The sequence below is a fragment of the Meriones unguiculatus genome, chromosome X (assembly GCF_030254825.1).
Source record: "Meriones unguiculatus strain TT.TT164.6M chromosome X, Bangor_MerUng_6.1, whole genome shotgun sequence".
NCBI classification, from domain to species: domain Eukaryota; kingdom Metazoa; phylum Chordata; class Mammalia; order Rodentia; family Muridae; genus Meriones; species Meriones unguiculatus.
Window position 1 is genome coordinate 30,795,697 of NC_083369.1, and position 19,193 is coordinate 30,814,889.

Here is a 19,193-nt window from a genome sequence, read left to right on the forward strand (position 1 = left end):
ATCCTCCTCAAATTATTCCACAAAATAGAAACAGAAATAACACTATCAAATTCATTCTACAAAGCCACAGTCATCTTGATACCTAAACCATGCAAAGACACAACAAAAAAAGAGAACTTCAGACCTATCTGTCTTAGGAACATTGATGCAAAAATACTCAATAAAATACTTGCAAACCGAATCCAAGAACACATCAAAGATATCATCCACCTTGACCAAGTAGGCTTCATCCCACGCATGCAAGGGTGGTTCAATATAAAGAAATCCATCAATGTAATCCACCATATAAACAAACTGAAGGAGAAAAAACACATAATCATCTCCTTAGATGCCAAAAAAGCATTTGACAAAATTCAACACCCATTCATGTTTAAAATCTTGGAGAGATCATGGACACAAGGCACATACCTAAAGATAGTAAAGGCAATATACAGCAGTCCTATAGCCAACATCAAGCTAAATGGAAAAAAAAAATTAAATCAATCCTTCTGAAATCAGGGACAAAGCAAGGCTGCCCACTCTCTCCATATCTCTTCAATATAGTACTTGAAGTCCTAGCTAGAGCAATAAGACAACTAAAGGAGATCAAGGGGATACAAATTGGAACAGAAAAGGTCAAAGTATCATTATTTGCAGATGATATGATAGTGTACATGAGTGACCCCAAAAATTCAACCTGAGAACTCCTTCAGCTGATACACACCTTTGGCAAAGTGGCTGGATATAAAATCAACCAAAAAAAAAAAAAAATCAAAAGCCCTTATGTATACCAAAGGCAAAAGGCCCGAGAAAGAAATCCGTGAAAAAACACCCTTTGCAATATCTACTAAAATCATAAAGTACCTTGGTGTGACTCTAATGAGGCAAGTGAAAGACCTGTTTGATAAGAACTTCAAGTCTCTGAAGAAAGAAATTGAAGAAGATATTTGAAGATGGAAAGATCTCCCGTGCTAATGAATTGGTAGGATTAACATAGTGAAAATGGCTATTCTGTAAAAAGAAATCTACAGATTCAGTGCAATTCCCATCAAAATACCAACACAATTCATCATAGAACTTGAGAGAAAAATTATCAACTTCATATGGATAAACAAAAAAACCCAGAATTTTCAAAACGATCCTGATCCTGTACAACAGATCATCTGGAGGCATCTCTATATTTCCTCCCTTTCTGGGGCTTTTGAAAGCAATTCATCTTGGTTAGTAAAAAATTTTGATAAAACTGCTTACAAAAAATTTTTTTCATCAGATTTCCTTTACGTGTCACCACTGTCTAAGTGTCTTGCTATATATCTCAGGTTGGCTGTGTATTCTCCATGTATTTTTTCAGAGTGACCTCAAATAGAATAAAGTCTCCAGTTTAGAAAATGCTCTCATGGATGTTTGGGTTTCTTATTGGTTCTATGTCATTCATTCAATATAATAGAATTCAAGAGCTTATTTCTTTTTTGCAGTTTGAATTAATTTTTTAAATATTATTTGATGTCCTAGAACTTCATATAAACACATTCATCTCTGGGAAAATGCTTACTGAAATCCACTGAAGTAAATCATTTTTTTTTTCTTTTGCCTGAGAGCTCTTCTAAACTTAATGTAAAATTGTATAATAGTACAGGATGTGAACACATTCTGATTCTGAACAAAATGTTTAAATCAATGTCTGTAGTATTAATTAAAAATCAACTCAGAACTATTTGTTTATAATTTAGAAGATATTTTCCCCCTTTGGCTTCCTTCCCAAACCATATTGCTACCTCTTTTCTTTTCCCAAAATTAAAGGAATCACAACAATTGTGGTAAAAATGGAATCATATGCCCTCTATTACATATTATTAGTCATAAAATTAGAGGGAAAGAAGATCAAAGACATTTAAATAATCAAGACACTAACAGAAATAAACTGAATGTCAACTTGATGAAATTGCCTTTGTATCTGATTCATTCTTCTCAAAAGCCCTACTGAAAGTAAAAATGTTACTCTTAAAGGAGAAACAAGAAGGTGAGACTTGAACTATTTTCTTTCTCTGAGAAGACAAGCCATACAAGAAATCTTGACTTTTTGTCATAGGAAATAGTAGATTAACTATACATATCATAAAATCTCAAAATCATATAGTTATTGTTGATTAAAATTAGGATTTTTCTCAAAACAATGTGAGAAGTATTTGACTGGAAGAATTAAACTGGATATTCAGCAGAGGACAATATGCTCTTTTTTTCTTTGTGAAAGTAAAGACAACTCTTGGTTTCTGGCTCTGTTTAATTAAGGGAAGAGTTTCTTATTAAACTGAGATAAAGTAGGGTATTGAAAATAAAATAATCATGATTAGCTATTCATCCTGTTTTCTTTTTGGTCTTACAACATTCTGAGATTTCTTTTGATTGTTTCTTTTAAAAAATGATTACATTATTTTTAATCGTGTCTATCAACAACAATCATAAATGAGCTCATGAAAGAACTGTGCCATTTTCTATTCTAATGATTTAGCTCATATTTATTTATTTAGGTTGAGTGAAAAGGATATCACAGAGTGGTTAATTTAAAATATAATATAGGACTGGCAAAGTGTTTTGGTGCCTAAGGGTGATTTGACACCAAGCCTGACAGTCTGAGTTACATCACTGGAACCCACATGATGACAAGAGAGAATCATGCTAGTTGTTTTCTGATTTCCCCATACGCTCTGTCACACACAAACATGCATTCACACAAATACACCTACAAAATAAATACATGTTGAAGAACATGTTTTCATTCTCATGTTTCAAAAGAACCTATCTTTCATCTCTAGAGTATTCACACATGGAACTTGTGATATAGGTCATTTAAAACATCTCTACTGCAAAAGGTTATAAAGTCCATTTGCTACATAGGTCATTTAGTTATAGAGGAATTTTAAAAGATATTGATTTCTAAACCATGAAAAATCTTTCTCAGTAAACAAATGTGCTATTAACCTAAACTACATACCAAAAAAAAAATTACTATTCTGTATTTTTTTTAGTCCTGATGGCAAGAGGAACTATATTAAACCTGATGAAAGTAGACATGTGATACACAGTAGTAAGAAATGTTTAAATTACTGGAATAGTAGATCTCTAATTATGGTTACAACTATATTTAACTGGATTTATTTAATTAACTAAAAATTTTATAATGAGTATAAATATATTCATGTAATACTTTTATGCAATAAATAATCATACACATTGCTACATCATTTAGAAAATCATGTTACTGATTTTCAAATGTTTTTAAAAATGTTGGAAAAGAGAAGCAGAAAGACACACATGGTATATTCTCACTCATAAGTGGATATTCGACATATAGGATAAACATACTAAAATCTGTACTCCTAAAGAAGTTAAGCAAGAAGGAGGACCCTGGGTAAGATGATCAGTCCTCATTCAGAAAGGCAAACAGGCATTGGAAGAAGGAGAAAACAGGGAACAGGACAGGAACTTACCACAGAGGGCCTCTGAAAGGTTCTACCCAGCAGGGTATCAAGGCAGATGATGAGTCTCATAGCCAAACTTTGGGCAGAGTGCAAGGAATCTTATCAAAGAAGGAGACAGAAAGACTTGGAGGGGACAGGAGCTCCACAAGGAGAGCAATAGAACCAAGAAATCTGAGCCCAGGGGTCTTTTCTGAGACTGATGTTCCAACGAAGGACCTTGCATGGAGATAACCTAGAACCCCTGCACAGATGTAACCTATAGTAGCTCAGTATCCAAGTGAGTTCCCTATTAAGGGGAACAGGGGCTGTCACGGACATGAACTCAGTGGATTACGTCTCTTTGATCACTTTCTTATAACATGTGGGCAGCCTTACCAGGCCACATAGGAAAATAATGCAGCCAGTATGATGAGACTTGTTAGGTTAGGGTCAGATGGAAAAGGAGGAGGACCTCCCCTATCTGTAGACTGGAGGAGGGGCATGGGAGGAGAATATGGAGGGAAGTTGGGATTGGGAGGGAACAATACAGGGGACTACAGCTTGGATACAATATGAATAAAGTGTAAAAAAGAAAAAAGAAAGAAAGAAAGAAAGAAAGAAAGAAAGAAAGAAAGAAAGAAAGAAAGAAAGAAAGAAAAAGAAAGAGAGAGAGAGAGAGAGGGAGGGAGGGAGGGAGGGAGGGAGGAAGGAAGGAAGGAAGGAAGGAAGGAAGGAAGAAAGAAAGAAAGAAAGAAAGAAAGAAAGAAAGAAAGAAAGAAAGAAAGAAAAGTGTTGGAAAAGGAGAAGCTCAAATCAGAACAAAGTAGAATGACACATTTATATGACAATGTCATAATGAATGCCATTACTTTGGACGATAACTTTAAAAACAAGCAAATAAACAAACAAAAAAATTGGTATAATACTGTAATTTCAGCAATCAAGAGGCAGGCAGATGACTGAAGTTCAAGGCCTGCACAGTCTTCACATAGCAAGTTGTAGGTCACCCAGGAATTCACAGCAAGACCACATCTCACAAAACCACAAATAGAGTTTTAAAATAACTATTTTAGCATTGTCTCAGGGGGTTGAAAAGTAAGGTGAAAGTTGATCTGAACCATATATTTATTTAAATAAATAAGGTAGTTTTAAAGGTTTATGAAATCCATGAGTTAAAAATGGCAAATAATTATATCAGCTACTATTCTTTAGAAATCTAATAAGTACACCCAGTTTCTTTTTGCCTCTCTAGATATTTCAAGGTAAATTCATATTTAGTAACCACCATGGAAATAGCTAATTAGCTTGTGTCTTATCATAGAAATAAAAGTACTTGGGGATGTTTTTCTTTATATCATATCTTTAGTAAATACCCTTTAGATGCTGGACACTGAATTAGAGATTCAGAGTGCCTTTCTTCATGGAATTTGGTCTACCAGTAACAATATATTTAAAAGACATTACATGGCAGAACATATCAAAACTAGGTTTCTGAAAGCTAAAGTGTAATGAAACATCTTAAAAGAGACTTGAGATAAAGAAAATGTTACTCTAAGGGGAACAATTCAAATAGCAATTTCCTTCTCAGAAGCCACTAAACCTAGATAAAAATGATGAAAGAAAAAGCACTCTGGATCATGAATTTTACATTCAGCAAATTTATCCTTTGTTATTGAAGAGAAAATGAAAACATTCTCATATTAAGCAAAGCTATGAGAATGTTTTATCAGCAGGGTTATTATTATAGTACTGCTAAGGCATACATTCTGAACAGATAAACATAAAAGTGGCTAATAAATTCAGGAAGAAATAAAAACAAGAAAATGGGGGAAATTATGACTAGGCATAATAGACTACCATCCTCATAAGTTCTTTAAAGTTTCTTTGAAATTTATGTATTTTCAGTATACATATAGAGGAAGAAAATAGGAAAAGCAGAAATGAAATAAAAGACAATTCTACAATTATATTTAGTAAAGTCTAGACTTCTCTGTTTTCAGTTGATAGACCAGCACTTGGCTATAGTTTAGTTGTTCAGCACTTACTTACACAGTATGTGTGAAGACCTGGAATCAAGATAAGAAGAGCAACTGAACAGAAAGTTAGTAAGAAAAGCAAAAAGAATGAGTACTATTATCAACCAATGGGGTCTAATAGATACTTGACCTCAGCTTTTATTTTATTGATTTATATTTTGTACATGGGTATTTTAGCCACGAGTTACAAAAAAAACTTGGAAAATTAAACTTATAAAAGGTATTTTTCAGATTTCACAAGAATCATAAAAAAATCATTTAAAAAAGACCAGAGAAGCAAAGCATGGTGGCCATGCCTTTAAGCCCAGTACTCAGTGAAGCAGAGGAAGGCAGATTGCTGTGAGTTCAAGGCTAGCCTGGTTTATTAAGAGAGTCTAAGAGAGCCAAGAGTACAGAGAAACCTTGTCTCAAACAAACAAACAAACAAAAACTAGAGAAATTTTCATTTCTTGTCCATATTAAATTTCATTCCACATTTCAGCATTGATTATACTCATAAGACCAGTTACATGAATCTTGTTACTAATACCTTGTCTGACTTGTCAGTCGAAATTTCGTAACAGATGTCTTGAATAAACCTATTCCTTGAATGTCAATGACATCTTCCACTTCAGGCTCAGTAGCAATCAATGTTATAGGAAACTTCCAGATTCCATCTAATAAGCACTCAATTTTCAATGCGATATGAGTCCTTGAATACAAAAGGAGATTTGTAAAAAAAATACAACAGGGAGACAAGAAAAAAAATTAAATATATCAAATAGCTAAAGTCAAAATGAAAGTATCTCTTCAGTTCAGCCAAAAAAAGATGGGAACATTTTATTGTTAAAAATCTAAGTGATTGTTATTTGTAGTTTATGAATGATTTTGTAGTTAATAATTTACAGAATAATTGTACCATTTGGTAATTATTTTGTGGGTCCTCTTATCTACTCTGAAAAGCTCAGTAATTGTTGCAAAACTGACTGCACATTTTCTATAACCAACAAAAACTATCAATGTACTTAGTAAGTTATAGGTACATTCCAGCAAAATGGTCCAATGAATTTTTTTTAAATTTTCATTAAAATTTTATAGCTTTTAGCTAGAATTTTATAGCTTTTATAGCTTATTAGCTAGAAATGATATAGTTCCAAATGTTTTTGCATAGAATCAAACAAATAATGCAATCCAAATATTTACAGGCAGAAAAAAAAAAAAAAAAACACCAAATTAAAAAGAGTACCAATACTATATTTAAGAGAGAAGGGAGTTACGTTTACCTGAATGGTTTTCTTGGTGCAAATATCAAATTGAAAGTCAATGAAATTAATTCTTGTTTTATGTTAAATCGTTTTCTGTACAAATATAAAGCTATAGAGGAACCCAGGGAAGACTTCAAATCTTCAGATTCAAATTCTATTTCATACTCAAATTCTCGTCTTTTAGGAATTACTAGGAAATTGAAAATAAAAGTTTATGTCAGTTTAGCTCATTACACATAAACTGAACATCAATTAAAGTGTCAACATTCATTTCTAAACAGGTTTTTTTTAGAGGAAGAAAAAAGGGAAATTTTGTTTAGATTTATTTTCATAATATTCACTACAATACCAGTTGAATAATACTATGAGTAATTTTGTTAAAGAAATATTAAAATATACAACTCATATCTCAAAATCTTTATTTACAATTCAAGCTTATAGAATAAGAAAAAAACAAAACTGATAGCTAACATTAACTATGAAAAATAATACTTTTACATGTGTGATATCTGATGAATATATATGCTAGCTTTAACTTTTATTTAAGCTTACCCAAAACTGAAGCAGCATGCCAAATGATTACATGAGTATATTTTATGAAAGAAAATATTTAAATTCTAATCTTAAAATGTTTTAGACAATAAGGTTAAAATGATATTTTAATGCAGTATGTCATCAAAAGATATTAATAGTATTTTAGTTACATATGAAAAGAACTAAAGTACAGAAACACCATGCATAAAAGAGATACAAACATTCACTAAATTACTCTTCATTTCCCAATGAAGCTTAAACTGCAATTCTAGAAATTTGTCTTGTAAATATCACAGTTCATAAAATTATGATTTGGACTGTACTTAATAAAGAAAAATAGGGAGAGGTACAAGACGGCAGCACCAGGATGATGCTGCATCTGAGGAGCAGGACAACATTTTCCATACAGGGACCACGAGACTGAACTCTGGGCCCTACAACAACAGGGATCTTGTTTCCCAGGTGAGAGGAAACTCCATGGTGTGGGAATCAGGCGGGTCCACTATCAGGTCACCCAGCCAGAACCCAGAAGAGATCCCGGAAGAGATCCCATGAGCACTCAGTCGTCAGACCAGAGCAACATGCCTGTGTGTCCTGATCACCTTCCCAGGCTGAACGGTGGGCACAAAAACACTAGAGACTGGGAGTACCAGTCACAAGAAAAACCCATGAGGAAGGAAGGAAATGGGACTGACCTCAGGTCACCCAGGAAAAGGTCCTGCAGAATGGCAGGTGGGCACTGCCAGCACTGAACTGGGCTCCAGCTGCGAGAAGAGACTTGCTGTACACCCAACTCCCTGTTACAGGCAGAACTGTGTGCCCCAGAGCATCAGAGATTGGGAGGCCCTGTTGGGTGAAAACCCACAGTGAAGGAAGCAAACGGAGACTGAATTAGATCATCCAGTATATCCCTAGAAAAGTTCCTTCAGACCTGCACGCACGCTAGCCCAGAGATCTGCTGTGCACCAACTAACCTCCTGCTGCTCCCATGAGAGCAGTACTCACCTGGCACTGATTACTGCTTGGGTATTGGGGCACAGAGCTCTTACCTAAGACCTACAGAAGCCTGGGATCCCCAAGAACAACCCCCAGATATTGCTCCAAGGGGCAACCAGTTATCCCTAACAGAACTGACCAAACCACAGGACACCCTGATTACAGCAATGGCTCATTAAATTTACAGCAAGAAACCCAGAAGCAGGGCAGCTGTCTCCAGGAACTCTCCAGGTGAGAGGAGAGCCCTCTTGACTAACAAGAACCACAGTTACCAATCAGGTCTGTAGGCCTGAGGCGAGCTGTGGAAACTCCTGAAAAACACTGGCCATTCAGTGACCATACTCAAAAAGCTGAGGAGGCTTCCTTCAGGCCATCTTCCTGCCAAGAAGATTCTTTCCACCACAGGATTCCAGGAACAACCAGAAACTAACACCCAACACCTAAGATAGCCCAGTGGGTAGGGGCAAGTTTAAAAGCTCAATCAACAAAAGACAGAGCAATATGGCATCTCCAAAACCCAGTTATCTAGGCGCAAGCAGCCCTGAACACCCCAGCATAATTGAAATTAAAGATGACCTAACATCTATGCTCATGAAGAGGATAATAGAGGAAACTAATAAAATGTGTAAAGAACTAGAGGAAGATAAATTCAAACATACTATGGCCATCCTTAAGGAAATAGAGGAAGATCAAGACAGATTATGGCCATCCATAAAGAAATAGAAGAAGATAAAGAAAAAGAGATTGTGGCCATCCGTCATTAGCCATTAGGGAAATGCAAATCAAAACGACTCTGAGATTTCACGTTACACCCATCAGAATGGCCAAGATGAAACACTCAAGTGACAACACATGCTGGAGAGGCTGTGGAGAAAGGGGAACCCTCCTCCATTGCTGATGGGAATGTAAACAGGTACAACCACTTTGGAAGTCAATCTGGCGCTTACTCAGACAATTAGGAATAACACCTCCTCAAGACCCAGCTATACCACTGCTAGGTATATACCCAAAATTTGCTCAAGTACACAACAAGGACATTTGCTCAACCATGTTTTTAGCAGCTTTATTTGTAATAGCCAGAACCTGGATACAACCCAGATGTCCATCAACGGAGGAATAAATATAGAATATGTGGTATTTTTACACAATGGAATACTACTCAGCTATCAAAAATGAAGAAATCATGAAATTTGGAGGCAAATGATAGGATCTAGAAAAGATCATTCTGAGTGAGGTATCCCAGAAGGAGAAAGACAAACATGGTATATACTCACTTATATATACCTACAAGATATGATAAACATAATGAAGTCTATACAACTAAAGAAGATAAACAAGAAAGCAGACACGAGGTAAGATGATCAATCCTCACTTAGAAAGACAAATGAGATGTGCATTGGATGGATGACAGGAGTTTACTGCAGAAGGCATCTGAAAGACCCTACCAAACAGTGTTTCAAAACAGATACTAAGACTCATAACCAAGCCTTCAACAGAAGGGGAGTTAGTATGATGGGGAAAGGATAGGAGCCCCACAAGGACCAAATATATCTGGGCACAGGGGTTTTTTCTAAAACTGTTGCTCCAACCAAGGACCATGTATGGATATAACCTAGAATCTTTGCTCCGACGAAGCTCATGGTAGCTCAATAACCAGTTGGTTTCCCATAGTAAGGGGAAAAGGGACGATCTCTGACAGGAACTCAATGGCAGGCTCTTTGACCTCTACACCCTCCAAGGGAGGAGCAGCCCTGCTAGGCCACAGAGGAGGACTTTGCAGCCAGCCCTGTAGATACCTGATAATACAGGGCCAGACAAAAGGGGAGGAGGCCTCCCCAAATCCGTGGACTTGGAAAGGGGCAGGGAGAAGCTGAGGGAGGGAAGGTGAGATTGGGAGGGAATAAAGGAGCAGGATATAGCTGGGATACAGAGTTAATAAAATGTAACTAATAATAATAAACAATAAAAAAGAACCAAAAACATGACACATTTGTACCCATATTAGTCAAAATTGAAAAAAAAAGAAAGAAATACAGGAAGTTGCAGCCAAATAGTTTGTGGCCTTAAGAGAGGAAATAAATAAATCACTGAAAGATATAAAAGAAACAAAGGATTGTTCAAACAAATAGCTGAAGGAATTGTAGGAAAAACAGGAAAATACAGTCAGATAGGTAAAGGAAATCAACAAAATGGCTCAAGACCTGAAGATAGAATTAGTAAACAAAGAAAAGACAAATGGAGGAAATTGTGGAGAGAAAACTTAGGGAAGAAAACAGGAACTACAGAGGTATGCATAACCAAGAGACTACAGGAGATGGAAGAAAGAATCTCAGGTGTGGAAGATACAATGGAAGAAATCAATGTATGCATCAAAGAAAATGTTAAATCTAAAAAATCCTGACACAAAACATCCAAGAAATTCAAGACAACATAAAAAGACAAAACTTAAGATTAATAGGAATAGAGGAAAAAGAAGATTCCCTCCTAAAACGCCCAGAACATATTTTCAACAAAATCATTGAAGAAAATTTCCCCAACTTATAGGAGAGGCCAATAAGAATACAAGAAGCCTACAGAACACCCAATAAATTAGACCAGAAAAGAAAATCTTCCCACCACATAGTAATCAAAAGAGTAAGTATACAAAACAAAGAAAAAATACTAAAAGCTACAAGGGAAAAAGGCCAAGTAACATATAATGGCAAACCCATCAGAATCACACCTGACTTTTCAACAGAGACTATGAAAGCCAGAAGGGCCTGGATGGATATCATGCAGACCCTAAGAGAACACAGATGTGAGCCCAGGCTACTATACCCAGCAAAATTCTCAGTCCTCATAGACGGAGAAAACAAGATATTCAATGACAAAAACAAATTTCAACAATACCTACATACAAATCCAGCATTACAGAAGATACTAGAAGGGAAAATACAACCCAAGAAAACTAGCTACATTCAAGAAAACACAGGAAATAAATAACCTCACTTCAGTAAAACAAAAAGCAACCAAGCACACAACCTGATGACCACAGCCAACATCAAAATCAAGGGATCTAGCATCCACTGGTCATTAATCTCTCTCAACATCAATGGACTCAACTCTCCAATAAAAAGACACAGACTAACAGAATGGATGCTTAAAAAAGACCCAGTAATCTGTTGCATACAAGAAACACACCTAAGGCACAAAGATAGGCATTACCTGAGAGTAAAGGGTTGGAAGACTGCTTTCCAAGCAAATGGACCCAAGAAGCAAGCAGGAGTAGCCATTCTAATATCTGATAAAATAGACTTTCAACCCAAATTAATAAAAGAGATGGGGAAGGAAACTTCATACTCATCAAGGGAAAATTCCACCAGGAAGACATCACAATCCTGAACATCTATGCCCCAAATAAAGCACACCCACATTTGTAAAAGAAATATTGATAAAACATAACATAGATCCCCACACATTAACAGTGGGAGACTTCAACACCCCGCTCTCAACAAAGGACAGGTCAACAAAACAGAAATTAAACAAAGAAACAATAACTCTGACAGAGGTCATGAATCAAATGGACCTAACAGACATGTACTGAACCTTACACCCAAATACAAAAGAATTTACCTTCTTCTCTGCACCTCATGGAACCGTCTCCAAAATAGTCCATATGGTTGGTCACAAAGCTAACCTTAACAGATACAAGAAGATTGATATAATCCTTTGTAACCTATCTGATCACCATGGAATAAAGCTAGACCTCAACAACAACAAAAATAGGAAAATGCCTACACACACACGGAAACTGAACAACTTGCTACTGGGTCAGGTAAGAAAGAAACAAAGTAATTAATGTCTTCCTAGAATTCAAGGAAAATGAAGAAACAACCTACCCAAACTTATGGGACACAATGAAAGGACCTCTAAGAGGAAATTTCATAGCACTAATTGCTTTCAAGAATAAACTCGAGATATCTCCTTTAAGCACATTAATGGCTCACCTAAAAACCCTAGAAAAAGAAGAATCAGACACACCAAAAAGGAATAGACAGTTGAAAATAATCAAACTCAGGGCTAAAATCAATCAATTAGAAACAAATAAAACAATTCAAAGAATCAATGAAATCAGGAGCTGGATCTTTGAGAAAAAATCAATAAGACAGACAAACCCCTTAGCAAAACTAACTAAATGGCAGAGAAACACCACCCAAATCAGCAATATCAGAAATGAAAAGGGGGAGATAACTACAGACACTGAGGAAATCCAAACAATCATTAGGACTTACTTCAAAAGTCTGTATGCCACAAAATTTGAAAATCTAAATGTAATAAACAATTTCCCTGATCAGTTCCACTTACCAAAGCTGAATCAAGACCAGGTAAATCAATTAAATAGTCCTATATCCCCTAAGGAAATAGAAGCTGTCATCAAAAATCTCCCATTCAAAAAAAGCCCAGGACCAGATTGTTTTCACCAGAGAATTCTACCAGACCTTCAAAGAAGAGCTAACTCCAATTCTCTTCAAACTATTCCACAAAATAGAAACTGAAGGAACACTGCCAAACTCATTCTATGAAGCCACAGTCACCTTGGTATGTAAACCTCACAAAGACCCAACAAAGAAAGAGAATTTCAGGACAATCACCCTTATGAACATTGATGCAAAAATACTCAACAAAATACTAGCAAACCGAATACAAGAACACATCAAAGATATCATCCACTGTGAGCAAGTAGGCTTCACGCCAGTTATACAGGGGCAGTTCAATAAAGGGAAATCAATCAATGTGATCCACCATATTAACAAACTGAAAGAAAAAACCCACATGATAACCTCCTTAGATGCTAAAAAATCATTTGAAAAAATCCAACATCCTTACAGGTTTAAAGTATGCGGGAGATCAGGGATACAAGGCACATACCTAAATATAGTAAAGGCAATATACGACAATCCTATAGCCAACATCAATCTAAATGGAGAGAAACTTAAAGCAATCCCACTGAAATCAGGGACAAGACAAGGCTGCCCACTCTCTCCATATCTCTTCAACATAGTTTTGGAAGTCCTTGCTAGAGCAATAAGACAGTTGAAGGAGATCAATGGGAATACAAATTGGAAAGGAAGAAGTCAAATTATCACTATTTGCACATCATATGTTAGTATACCTGAGTGACCCCAAAAATTCTACCAGGGAACCCCTACAGCTGATAAACACCTTCAGCAAAGTGACCGTATACAAAATTAACTCAAAAAAATCAGTAGCACTCCTGTATACAAAAGACAAATGGGCTGAGAAAGAAATTAGGGAAACAATACCCTTCAAAATAACCACAAAAGACACAAAGTACCTTGATGTAACCCTAACCAAGCAAATAAAAGACTTGTATGAAAAAAATTTCAAGTCTCTGAAGAAAGAATTAGAAGAAGATATGAGAAGATGGAAAGATCTCCAATGCTCATGGCTTGGCAGGATTGACATAGTAAAAATGTCCATCTTACCAAAATCATTCTACAGATTCAATGCAATTTCCATCAAATTAACAACAAAATTCTTTACAGACCTTGAAAGAAAAATTTTCAACTTCATATGGAATAACAAGAAACCCAGAATTTCTAAAACAATCCTCTACAATAAAAGACCTTCTGGAGGTATCTCCATCCCTGATCTCAAGCATTACTACAGAATAACAGTAATAAAAACTGCATGGAACTGGCATAGAAACAGACTGGTGGATCGATGGAATCAAATAGAAGACCCAGAAATAAACCCACACACTTATGTTCACCTTATCTTTGTCAAAGATACAAAACCATACAATGGAAAAAAGATAGCATATTCAACAAATAGTGCTGGTCTAACTGGCTGTCTACATGTTTAAAAATTCAAATAAATCCATACTTTTCACCCTGCACAAACTAAAGTCCAAGTGGATCAAAGACCTCAACATAAAACCAGCCACATTAAATTGGTTAGAAGAAAAAGTGGGGAAAACCCTAGAACTCATTGGTGCGGGAGACAACTTCCTGAACAGAACACCTATTAGGAAACCAACGCACCATGTTGGGAAATGTGGGAATGTAGAGAAACGTGTGCCTGTGTGCCTGTGGAGGTTACACGCGGGTTCACAAATCACACCACGAGATAGGTTCCTCATGGGAGGTTTATTAGGGGAAAGGGGGGTTGCAGAGAGAGAGAAAGAGAGGAGGAGAGTAAGAGAGTAAGGTAGAGAGACAGGGGGAGAGCTCTAGTTCTCTTATAGGGTGACCCAGGGCATGCACAGGTAAATTCCAGGTGGTCAGGGTGTCTTCACAAATGCCTGATAACTGGTCTGTCAGGTCCCTTGGGGCTGCCTGTAGAAGTGCCTGCTTATTGATCCCAACAACACCAACAGCATAGGCTCTAAGAGCAACAATCAATAAATGGGACCTCATGAAACTGAAAAGTTTCTGCAAAGCAAAAGACACTGTCATCAAAACAAAACAACTGCCTACAGATTAGGAAACAATCTTCACCAACCATCTGCCTGACAGAGTGCCAATATCCAGTATATATAAAGAACTAAAGAAGTTGAAAAGCAAGAAATCAAGTAATCCAATTAAAAAGTGGGGAACAGAGTTATGAATTCTCAATAGAGCAATATCGAATGGCAGAGAAACACTTAAAGTAATGCTCAATGTCATTAGCCATCAGGGAAATGTATATCAAAATGACCCTGAGATTTCACCAGACACCCATCAGAATGGCCAAGATCAAAAACTGAAGTGACAACACATGCTGTAGTGGATGTGGAGAAAAGGGAACCCTCCTTCACTGCTGGTGGGATTGTAAACTTCTACAACCACTCTGTAAATCAATCTGGCGCATTCTCAGACAACTAGGAATAGGGCTTCCTTAAGATCCAGGTATACCACTCCTAAGCATATATCCAAAAGAGCCTCGAGTACACAATAACGACATTTGCTCAACCATGTTTGTAGCAGCTTTATTTGTAATAGCCAGAAGCTGGAAACAACCCAGATGCCCCTCAACTGAAAAATGGATACAAAAATTGTGGTACATCTACACAATGGATTATTATTCAGCAATAAGAAATAAGGAAATCATGAAATTTATAGGTAAATGGTGGCAACTGGAAAGGATCATCCTGAGTGAACTGTCCTAGAAGCAGAAAGACACACACAGTATATACTCACTCCTATACACATATAGTATAGGATAAACATACTACAATCTGTACACATAAAGAAACTAATCAAGAGGGAAGACTCTGGCTAAAATGTTCAATCCCCATCCTAAAAGGCAAAGAGGATGGACATCAGAAGTCAAAAACAGGGAACAAGTTAGGAGCCTGCCACAGAAGTCTTCTGAAAGGCTCTGCCCTGCAGACTATCAAAGCAGATGCTGAGACTTATGGCCAACTTTTGGGCAGAGTGCATGGAATCTTATGAAAGAAGTGGGAAATAGATCTGGAGAGGACAGGATTTCTACAAGGAGAGCAACAGAACCAAAAACTTTGAGCACAGGGGTCTTTCCTGAGACTCATACTCCAACCAAATACCATGCATGGAGATAACCTAGAAATCCTGTACAGATGTAGCCCATGGCAGTTCAATGTCCAAGTGGGTTCCATAGTAATGGGAAGAGGGACTGCCTCTGACATAATCTGATTGGCCTGCTCTTTGATCACCTCCTCCTGAGCGGGAAGCAGCCTTACCAGGCCACAGAAGATGACAATGCAGCCATTCTTGATGAGATCTGATAGTCTAGGATCAGAAGGAAGGAGAGAAATACCTCTCCTATCAGCGGACTTGGGGAGGGCCATTAGTGGAGAACGGGGAGGGAAGGTGGGTTTGGGAGGGGAGGAGGGAAGTGTTTATGGGGGGATACAAAGTGAATAAAGTGTAATTAATAACAATTAAAAATATGATTTTACTTTATTTACAATGAAACCAATTTATATTTGTCTATGCTATATAAAAATTATTTATTTATTTTATGTGTCAGTGTTTTGTCTGTCTGAATGTTTGTGCCCATGTGTATGCTTGGTGCCAATGGAGGTCAGAAGAGGGCATCAGATCTCCTGGAGTTAGAGTTTCAGATGGTGGTGAACCATGATATAGTTGCTAGGAATTGAACCTGGATCCTCTTCAATAACAAGTGCTCTTATCCACTGAGCCATCTCTCCAGACCCAAAACCTCCTTTTAAAAAGTAGTTAATATTAATTTCTGCTCTTGAAGGGTGGACAAGAGCTTAGAAATGTCAAGTTCATGTTACATTTAATTATTAGTCACAAAACATACTAGTTTTACAGTTTGACTTAAAATCTCACAAGAGCTCCATTGTCTTTCTTCCCCCACCCCAAGTAAGTATGAGTTCATAAATTGCTGCTTTTCATCTTGTTGATATATTCAGATATTTCTGTTCCTACTGACCACTTTAATATTAATATTTAATATATTTATAGATGCATGGATATTGTTGTTGGTCGTAGTGGTATGTGTGTGTGTGGGTCTGTTCATAGATGACAGAAGAACTCTATTCCTCTGGAAGGGCTGGAAGGGCACTTAATTGCTGAATCATCTATAAAGTGACACCCCCAACCACCATATTTGGTAAAATAAATCATTGTGTATACATGCATGGTTTCCTATTTTTTTTGAGAACTGAATGTAGAAATTCCACACAATAAGATATAACCAACCCAGAGAAAATGGTTTTAAAGTATTATGAAATATAATATTTTTATTTCATTCAAACAACAAAAGCAGAGTTTTTTTTTTTCAGTGATAGAAACTGTATCCAAGGCTCTCAAACACTGACCTAAACTCTCTAAATTTATATAGTTATGATGTGTTCCTGGTTTGGCTTTTCGAAATTTTTACAGCAGTGGTTCTCAAACTTCCTAATGTTGCATCACTTTAATACAGTTCCTCATGTTGTGGTGACACCCAACCATAAAATTATTTTCATTTCTACTCCATAATTGTAATTTCGCTACTGCTATGAACAGTAACATAAATATTTGTTTTCTGATTATCTTAGGAAACCCCTGTGAAAGGGTTATTTGACTCCCAAAAGGATCCAACCCATATGTTGATGTTGAGAACCTCTTCTTTATGGGACTGGAAGTATCAGAATTATTTTCAGAAGATTTTTATCAACAACCAGGGAGCAAGCAAAATGACTTAGTGTTTTAAAGGACTTGGATTTGGTTCCTAGAATCCATATAATGGTTAGCAACCATCCCAAATTGCAGTTCCAGGGGATTTAGTACAGTCCATACAGTTGTCAAGTATGTAGATATTACGCAAGTATACATAGAAACAAAGACATTGGTCTACATAAACAAAACAAGAGTTTAATGACTAAAATGTCAGCAAGTTTGAGAGCTATAATTTCATGCATAAAAAGGTGTTGTTACTGATTAGATGTGTGCTTATTAGCTAAGGACAAAGAAGGATAAGGGAAGATTTTAAAAAATTTCAAAAGTAAGGAAAAGAGAAACCATTGAAATGGAAACCATTGAAATAAAAGTCCTTCATGGAGCTTGTAACTAATAGGAAGGAACTGACAATTAACTGTTAATATGAAAACCAGTACTTAGTAATAACTGTTCCCACCAAGAATTACAAAGTACAAGAAAACAGAAATAAAGACATGATATTAAGGATTATCATAGAGAAGACCACTGTACTAAAATTTGATCTTGAGTGAAGGTTAGATAAATGCAAATAGATATAAAATGCCCTCTATTCATTCGAGTAGCCCATAGGAATTGTATATCATAAAATCTAGTTTAGGGTATCAGTCTCTGCAGGGGCCTCCAGGGCCCAGTGTTTCTGTTTTTGTTTTTGTTTTTTTTTCCATTTGTAAACAGTGTTTATTATTCAAATCATTTCATTTTCTTCCATTCTTAGATGCTAATATGTTTATAATCTGAATTGAAAATAACGCCTTACTGATGTAATGTTACAGATAGGTTTATTTGATTACCAATGAGCTGAGTGGGGAATGTTTGTGGTATGCAAAGCTGGCAACAAACCTTGACCATCATATAAGAATGGTCAAAATCAACTCCAAAAATTGTCATCAAGTCTTCATATATCATGGCCAAAGGACACATAGTCACATTACACACATACAACATGCTTTCTTGAAATAAATCTCATTGTTGTTACATTATCTAGAACCTCTATATAATTCTCTTAGAAGACAAAACTCCAACATGATGTGCCATAAATAAATAATGAGAACATGAAGAAGCATGGACCTTCAAAAAATACATACATATATTTTATTAAATATTTTAACATTAACATTAGCAAAATATGTTGACAAAACAGGACACATTGCAGGTATATTTTCCACCCTTGGACTTGTACTCAGAAGGCTGACACATGATAATCAAGACTTTAAATGTAGCCTTGAGTAATTACTAACATACAAGCCAAGTTTGAAAACAAACATCTCAAAGGATTTTGTGAAAATATGAAATAAAAAAGCACCATGCTTTCTCAGAGACACTTCTTTGAGAATTATGATCACACACTGCCAGACACAAATAAGAAATTGATAACATAGATGTTGAGGATCCCACTCTATACATTGAAGCAGAAAAACACCTATCACCAAGAGGAAATGTATTAGAAGATTAACAGCAGCCACAGAAAGAATTATCAGAATGACCTAATAAACTTCTGTGAACCGATTTGCTCCACATTCAGCAAACTTCAGTACCTACTCTAATGTTTCAAAATACAGGCCACAATTACAATTGGTGATATCCTGTATGGCAATCTGTTTTTGTTTTTTGTTTGTTTGTTTTTTGGTTCTTTTGGTCTCCTTTTGAAGCTCCTGTCTCCTCCATGTCTTTCTATCTCCCCTTTCTTTCATAAGATTCCATGCCCTCTGCCTAAAGTTTGGCTATGAGTCTCAGCCTCTGCTTCAATAACTCAAT

At 36.2% G+C, this 19,193-nt stretch overlaps 1 protein-coding gene across 1 annotated transcript in view; it reads right to left on the minus strand.

Annotated features, from left to right (window-relative positions):
* LOC110542726 (cilia and flagella-associated protein 47-like) overlaps positions 1-19,193 on the minus strand; it is a 554,711-nt gene that overhangs the window by 20,955 nt on the left and 514,563 nt on the right. The window contains exons 62-63 of the mRNA XM_060375216.1: positions 6,736-6,907; positions 6,003-6,164 (exon numbers count right to left, since the gene is read on the minus strand). Coding sequence (XP_060231199.1) covers positions 6,003-6,164; positions 6,736-6,907 — 334 coding nt within the window. The remainder of the gene's footprint in view (positions 1-6,002; positions 6,165-6,735; positions 6,908-19,193) is intronic.